General features: G+C 44.8%; 1 protein-coding gene across 1 annotated transcript in view; it reads left to right on the top strand.

Moving 5' to 3' along the window:
- Positions 1 to 890: 890 nt before the first annotated feature.
- The window catches only part of FGFRL1 (fibroblast growth factor receptor-like 1), a gene marked incomplete at its 5' end in the record, with an annotated part of 171,833 nt that continues 164,300 nt past the window's right edge, over positions 891 to 8,423 (top strand). Inside the window, one exon of the mRNA XM_010161052.1 lies at positions 891 to 1,000. Within this exon, the coding sequence (XP_010159354.1) occupies positions 891 to 1,000 (110 nt within the window). The remainder of the gene's footprint in view (positions 1,001 to 8,423) is intronic.

Below are 8,423 nucleotides of genomic sequence, written 5' to 3'. Positions count from 1 at the left end.
CCCGTTACCAGCCGCCGCGGGGCCCCGGGTCCTGCCCCGGGGGGGGCTCCCTCCGTCCCAGCTTCCCGCTGGGAATCGGGGAGCTACCGGCGAGGCGCCCGTCTGTTCGCTGGATGCTGCGCGCGGGTTGTTGTGTGTCCCGCGGGCACGGAGTGTTTAAGCCGGGGAGTTTACAAGGGTGAGGAATTCAGACAGTGTTTAGAGAGTGAGAGTTTTAGGAGGAGAACAGGGTGTAATTAATGTAAACCTGATCTGCGCCGGGTCTGCGTATCGCAGCGAAGGCATCTTCAAGAATCTGGATAATTAAGTGCGGTTTTGCTTTGGGACGTACCTCTGGAGTACAGGGAAACAAGTGGGGCTTGGAGAGGGTGTGGGAAAAGCCAAGGAAAATAAAAAAAAAATCAGTGCCGTTGAGAGAAGTTGGGGAGCGGAGGAAGGCGCGTACCCAGAGCCCAGCCCGTCCGAGGGGCAGTGGAGCAGCCGCGCGAAGTTTTCCGGGCTGCTGATGGGAGAGGTAACATTCCTCCTCCCCCTTCTCCAAGTTCCTCCACAAATTGTTAACCCGAAATCTTGTTTTATGGCCACTTGCTCGTGTTCTGTTTGCCTTCCAGACTGGTTCTGTACAGGATACCAAAGAATTATGCATTAACCGTAAACTTAGAGGAGCTTGCTGGCCTCAGTGGGTTCTTGATTTATATCAGGCTAAAGCAGAGAGGAGGGCAAAGTTGTACTTGCTGAGCGCCAAGGAATGAATTACAAGTACGTTGCTCTTTCATTTGCTGTTTCTGCTCCTAAGCCTTTGCGATAGGTTTTAAAACCCCTGTAAAGTTGTGGTTGGTGTGTGTATGTTTCCCCAGTAATTATTTTGCTCTCCTTTTTCCTGCCTCCAGGTCTGAGAGGACGGTAGCCTGTACGATACGCGGGGATCTGATTTTCAAAATGGAATTGCAGCTGGCGCTCCTTTTTGCCGGGATAATTGCGTTTTCGGACTCGGCGAGAGGTAAGGAGACCGCGCTCGCCGCAAAAGCTCTGCGACTCGCCCCCTGCCCTCTGCCCCGCTGGGCTCCTGCTCCGCCGGCACCCGCGGTGCCCTCGGAGGGACCTCGCAGCGCAGCCGCGTAGAGCGCGTCCCCTGCCCGTCGCTTATCTGCGCGGGGCCGCGGGTTCGTGCCCGCCTGCGCGCCTCCTCACCTGTGCCTTTCGGGGCCGTCGGGTTGGATGGAGAGCGCTTGCCCTGGGTTTGCTGAGGTCTTGTAGGCGCAGGTGAACTTCCAGGGGCTTTTGTCGTGCGTGTGTAAAACACACAGACAATTTTAAAGAAAAGCGACCGCATTCCTCTGTGGATCAGAAATACCTCTCCCCTCCTGTAATCCCTCCAGCCTCTGCCCTCTATATTCCCACCAGCAAACTAAACAAACACATCCATTAACTTCCTCGGTGACAGACAAATGACAGTTCCTAACAGCGAGAGCATATTTTAACGCTGGGGCTTCAGCAGTTGATCAGATTTCCATAAACAGGTTACCCTACCAGAGGCAAATTGAAATACGTTGACCTGGGAGTGATGGGGACGGTGGGAAAAAATATGTTTCTTTATGGGAAGGTGCTTTAAGCGAAGCTCTGGGGTCAGAGTGGAAGGAGATGTGTTGTACCTCCCCTCTCACCAGTGTTGTACCTTGGTGGGTGCTGTCCTTGGAAAGCCTGAATAGGAAACCATGCTTTCAGCTCCCCCGGCTCTGGTCACGAAGGAAGGGCTGCATTGTTCCAGGAGAATGGGGGTATGGCTTAAGGATGCAGATTGCTCCAGCTGCAATTCCCAACAGTATCAGAGTTGCATGAACTGTTGAAAGACCTTTAAATCACCCAGAGGCATGGAGTTGCGAGTTAAAACGTTTAAACTTGCCCTTCGCTTGGGCCGTAACTGGCCAAAGATAAACCTTGGGGGAGAGGGTGGGAAAGGAAAGGGGGAGCATTAGTCTAAAACCCCAAGGTTTGGTTAGTGTGCTGCTGCTTTTCCCTTCTTGGCATTGGCTCCCAAGAAAATATTTTATGGAGGCAAAAGTACTATAAAATGATTCGGCTGGAAGCTGAATGAAAAAGAAAACATTATATAGGCTGCAAGTCTGAATTCCAGGCAAGGTTTACAATGGAGACTCAGTTTAAGTGGTAGGCACTGGGCAGCAGTGTATGAATTAAGATGACCTCATGGATGTATATTATTGCAATGGACCTGAGAAGTTGTTGGAGTTCCGGAAAAGATCTGAAGTGGGCAGGAGAAGACAAAAAGATTTTTGTCTCTGTTTTGAGCCAAGTATTGGCTGCTTTACTGGCTGACCCTGTTTAAATTTGGATTGCACTTGTCTTGCTTGTACTCTTTTATTGCCCATGGAAAATGAAGTGCTGTGGGCTGTTGTCGTGTGAAGAAGTGACAGAAAATTAACTGCAGTAATTTCAGGACATCATCATTTTCCCTATGGAAAGGTCTCTTTAATGTAACTTTGATAGGATCAAATTGGTAATTGGGTTATTTGAACTCTCGTTAGAGCTGGAAAAATCCATCCTGCAAGTGGATGGAGAGATGGTCCTCGTTATTTAAAATGACGTAGAATTTAAAAAAAACTAGGGCCAAACCTGTGAAAAATGTCATTTGTTCATGTGCTGCTATCAAGGCAGGGATAGTGAAGAAGAAAAAGATGTCATTGCTGGAGAAAAAAAAGGCAAACACCTAACATTTAAATTGAGCTTTACACCTCTTGAAGTTGAGAGCATTCTTGATAGCGAAGGATGTAGATGAAAGATCAAACTTGGAAGTGAGCAGAGGTGAGACACTCTCCAGCACATTGAAACCTTATTTTTGCTGTTGAATATCCCCGGTTATTAGATGTTTACATTGGGGTAATTTCAGATTCCTGGAAAAATGTGCCTAGTTGTTAACGTGCCTGCGGATTTTTTCCGAATGTATCATGCGGTGGATTCGGTGGCTGGAGATGCATAAATGTTACCTGTTTCAGTCGCTTGGGTTTTAGAGACAGTCCATTGGCCAAATCTCAACCTGTGGTCACAAGGCTTTTCTCTGGAGGAAGAAGGGCTTTTTTGGTTTTTTTTTTTGCCAAATATCATTTAGTATCTATATCCTGATTGCAAATTAGACGTATATGGCCTCAAGTGTGCCAACACCTCCTAATCTGAGATGTCGGAAGTTAAATAGGTGCTTGCTGCCTTGCAATCAAGAGAGGAAGGTGGCTGAGGAGGCTCAGTGTGACAGTGCTGTTCCTTCCCTTCTACTCCTATTAGGCAAAAGTAGCTTAAACTAGAATTAGGATGTTCGTTTGGAGCCAGCTGGTTGCGTGCCCCATGTTCGAGGAAGGGCTGTGCCATAGTGCATTTGCACAAGGGGGCAGAGTTAAGTTGCCCACGCGCTCCAGCTTTGGTATTTCCTGACAGTCGACTGCTCAGTCGCAATCTTGCGTTAAATGTTACCTTGTATTATTTTTACATCTTTATGTAGATGGTGCCTTTTAAAGGCGAGGTGCCCCGCAGGGATGAGTGATTTGGCTAATGCAGCAACTACTTTTTTTCCCCTATGGTAAATAGGGACCTTTTTTTGGGTTTGGAGCTGTGCCTACTGGCTCTGTCCCTTCTTGTGACCCAATGTGTCACATCGCCCATGTAGGAAACACTGCAAAAAAGGGGTTATCTTAGGAAACCAAGATAAACTCTTAAGCAAGAGGCAATACATTGAAAGTATCTGTGCAAAGCAGAGAAAAGGTTTGCTGTTAGAGGTCCAGGTGCAGAACTCGCTGTGTCTGGAGGGATGAAGGATGAGGTATCTCTGGCTAAGTTTAAACCAATGCTTTTGGGGCTGAAATTTAAAGACTTTGGCTAAGGGCTTGTCTACACCTGCAAATGCAGTGGAATAACCCTTCCAAAAACTTAGTCTCGAATAAGTCCCTCAGCGTCCAATCCTATTCCAGGCTAAGGATCTCTTGAAGGGAGCCTGTACCAAAAAAATATTCCTCAGGAGCTATTTTGGTAAATATCCAAGCCCCTTCTTTCCCTTTTGGGTAAAGACAAGAAATTCCATGTGCACAAAATCCACTTTTTGAGAACAAAACCTGTGTGCTGTGGTTTTCTGAGAGGGACTATGCTTTCTTGGGGCAGCAGCTTTAGCCCTGGTGCCAGCTGCACTGGAGAGTGTCAGCCCTGAACCTGGGAAAATAATGCAGGTCCGTTGGTCGTCCCTCATGTCACTCCATTCCTGTTCTCTCCAAGCAGCCCTATACTGGGCATAAAAGTCCTCAGCGTCCTGTTCTGGCCCTCCTCCGCAGGGACGAATGCCATCTTGGGTCACTAACCTTTAGTGACTATGTCCTGCAGCAATGTAGCTCCTACCACTCCACACCTCCGGTCGGATACAGGTAATACAATCTGATATTTTCCTGCGTATGTTATCTCAGTGACACACAACGCAATATTTGTTCCAAATCTGTCAAGTTGCCATCGTATTCGCTTTGGTGACCATATACGGTAACGTTGGGATGTGCTTGGCTTGGTCCCGTGGCTTAAACAAGATTTCATATGGTATGTTTAGAAGTTTTTGGTAAGAGCAGTAACAACCCTCCTCTTAGTGAGTAAACTGATATTCTGCTGGAAACTAATTAGTTTGGATGTTGATTTCATTTTCGGTGCATTGCGTAGGGAGGAGAAGAACGGGACCTTAATTGCTTTCTGCTCTGGCACTTTCCTGTGTGACTCTTGGCTTGCAAGTGTGGTTGATGCCTGCTTTACAGGGAATTTGCTGATGGAGCCACAGCAAAATTCAACAGTTTCATGGAGAAATAATGCAATGTACCATTTGTGTTGAATACTGGAGAAAAGAGAACAGGACACTAGAAGGCTTTTTGTTTCTTGAGAGTTCTTAATTCTGGTTAATGTATTTATCATTCTGTAACTTTGGGGTTTATAAGAATGAACGGTAGTAAATGTGGAAAAGATAAATAATGATATGGTAAGAGAGGTGGTTGTTGGCTTCTGTTTAACTCCTCTATTCCTGTTGAATGGTTGTTACCAGATATAACGATTAGGTAATTTCTCACTTGTGAACGAGAAGCATGTTCAGATCTAACAGCCCGATTCAGATTTTATGTAAGTCACTGTACACTTTCTGGTTTAAGTTTGGGGCATTTTTTGGATCGTGCTCTTGGGGAGTGTGCTCATGAATAATCTGTCAGCATGACTTGTACCTAGAGTCAACATGGCAATCTAAGAAAATCCTGGTTATTTTTTTAAACCCCGGTTCCTCCCTCCTTCTGAGGCTGTCAGACGCTTTAAATTGCGGCTGAGTTTAAACATAAAATACAGTGTGCGTCATACTGGAAAATTAGGGTTGGTTTTTTTTTTAAATCAGGAATATTACAAAACTCGGCAAATTGCTCAAATACATTTAGATTTTCCTTAAAGTTTTTATAACTTTGTTTTCCAAGTCCCTATGTTTCTTTGACCTTCATTAAAAGACGCAAGCAGCAAATTAACATGCGTCTTTTCTGTGATGAACTTGTACACAGCAAAGGCTAGACTCCAAAGTCTGACTCTTAGCTGCAGAAGAAGCTTTCATGTGCTGTGAGGTAGTGCTTGAGAAATTACAGGAAAAAAATGTCATTCAAATACAAAAAAGCCAAAGTGACACTTGCTAGTGAGTAGGAACCTGCTTTTCAAAGTTTGAGAACACTGGTACTAATTTATTAACTAAAAATGAAGTTAGTCGTCTGGCATGAATTGGCTAATAGAGCTCATCTTTTCCAATGACCTGTCTGATAATTCCATTTCGAGCAGCTGTCTCGCCCTGAGCGATGCTGGTACCTCTGGGGGCAGAATACTCGTGGAATAGCATGAATGCAGCAGAGATGGTCACTGTCTGGCCATTTTGGGATTATTTATTGGAAGAGATAAAAATTTCCACCAAAAGGGGAAAACAATAATGCAGAGGTCCTCTTGTGCCTAGCTTGAAGTTAAAAAACCCAACCAACAGGCTTTAGTCATAGCTTTATTCAGTGGGAGTGGAACCAGTGCAGCTTTCTGATTTTCCTGAGTCTTCAAGCTCCTACTTGTGTCTGTGGTGACTTATAAAATCATGCTGCTCAAAGGGTCTCTTCAAATGTATCCTAGCATTATGGTGGAAATGCTCCTTTTGTCCCTTTTTCTCCCCTTTCTTTCACTAATGTACTCATTTTGTCTTACTTCAAGGAGTTTGTCTTTCATCTTATCTTTCCCTGTGTTTTCTGGTGGGCTGCTCAAGCTGAAATGCATTTGATCTTGAACATTTCGTTTGGATTTCTATTCCTTTTCTTTTTCTCTGTAATCAGCCTTGACTTGGAGCTTTCTCTAATAATATCACCGTATGTATTTAGCTGTGTTGACCTGTCCTAATCTGTTGTACCACGGTAGAAAATTTTTGGTCATATAAGGGACTTTTTTTAAGAGCAGAGCCAGTGTGAATGTAAAACTTGCAAAGACTACAGTCTGATGCAAACATATTGAGTCTGGTGCTCATTCATAGCAGCCATAGTATTAAGGTAAAAGAAAAATATTTCCAAAAGTAAGCCTGAAAAATCTCATCCTGCTGCCCTGATGTCATATGAGATACGCAGATACAGGCCATGCCAGTTTTAACAGGTTAGGACCTGATTCAGAGCCTGTGAGTGTTGGTGCCATGACTCCTACTCACTCCCATGGGCTTTAGATCCACCCATGATGGATGATTTACACAGATTAGCTGTTACATTGACTTCTGTATGGATCCCTCATATATGACAGCAGAAGGCATGTGGGCTAAGCGTGGTATTTTGGATCCTGCCATTGGCCTGCTTCTCTGGGAAGCTTGGACTCATTATTTTTTTTTTTTTATTCTAGAAACATGTTGCTTCTCCCCCCTGCCAGCTCTGGCTGGTGGCTGGAGCACGCGCTGCCAGGGCTGAAAGTACCATGGAAATTCATGGCTTTGACTTTGGGTTTAAACCCAAAGAAAGGGTGGCATTGCTAGGTGTGGAGGAGCTGGAGACTGGCCTGAGTGTTAACAAGTTAATATATGCAGTTTGCTGCTGAATCCATTCACATATCTGACTTTTATTTTTTTTTCCCCCCCTTCCGAGTCAAATAAACACGGGCTGCGTGGAGTTTGGTTGGTTGCCCTGAGTACACAGTCTCCCCATTGTGTCGCAGTAGAAACATGCTATCCAGCAGTGCAGCGAATAACCTAACGTTTTTATTTCATCCCAGCTACTCCAATTTTCAGGAAGAAATTCAGCCAATAACTCCAGGCTACTTCTTCCATTAAGTGTTCAAACTTAATTTTGAGCTTCACTAAGGGAAGAAAAATGTAAATTGGGAACAGAGGCTTCTCAGAGCAGGTTAATGTTTCTCTCAAGACTGCTGCTCCTCTATTCTCAGCTTCTCTATGAGTGGCTTCTAGCTTGATGGGACCCAAAATCATTTCTCCTTGTGTCTGGTAAATTTATTTCATGAAAGATTTACACGATCTTGGGTATCCTGTCAAGTGATTGAAAAGTGGGTAATGCCAAGAGGTGTCATACCCTAGATACCACTTGGGTGGTGTTAACTTTGGTGGATATTTTAGAAGCTGTCAGTATTTGTGCATGTTAGGTAAAAACACAGGAACAGCAAACAAATGCAGAAATGTGAACTTAATTTGTGTAATAGGCATTTTTTTTAATTCATATTATCCTTGCTGGTTTGCTCTCACATGCTCATTGAACTGATGACTGAAGAGTTTGGTACTGGCATTGTACAGACTGTTCATGATGATTGTGGGCTTGCTAGTTCTGCCCAGAATGAGGTATTCAGGAGAGGGAAAAAGCTGGAGGAGGACATGAAAGGAAATTTAAGCATTAGCCAACCTCCAAGAGAAAATTTAGGCCAGATGAGTGTACTGCTGCTCTTGAGGCCTGGTGCAGCCAAGCCCTGGGAGAGATCTCGAGCGGGCAGCGTGTGTGCTCTTGAAGAGGATGTTGGGATGCAGCTTTTCCAAATCTGTGCTGTATTTCTCTTTTCACCTGTGTCCTCCCTCCCAGGTGCCCCCATATCATTAGGTGTAGGTGTGATGCTTAATTGGCTTTTCACCAACATGTGATGAGTAGAAACCTTCTGTTGTGGTGGCTAGTATTTTACTATTGCTTTGTATGGGTTTACATCTTCCTTTTTCTAGGCAGAAGTAGATGGGGTGAGGCCAAACCAACGTCAAAGGAGGGAGAAGGGTCAGTTACTCAGCCTCCCAAAGCTGAACAAGCAAACTACTGGAGTTAGGCTGTTGAAGATGCTGGAGCACTGGGAACTGGTTACTTTTCCTCCTTCTTCTTGACTAATAGATTTGTGTGAGTTGGAGTAATTGAGGAAGCTATTTTTCTCAG

The sequence above is a fragment of the Eurypyga helias genome, unplaced genomic scaffold (genome assembly GCF_000690775.1).
Source record: "Eurypyga helias isolate BGI_N326 unplaced genomic scaffold, ASM69077v1 scaffold5611, whole genome shotgun sequence".
NCBI lineage: Eukaryota > Metazoa > Chordata > Aves > Eurypygiformes > Eurypygidae > Eurypyga > Eurypyga helias.
The sequence above is the reverse complement of the archived record's forward strand: the minus strand, read 5'-3'. Positions and strand labels throughout refer to the sequence as shown.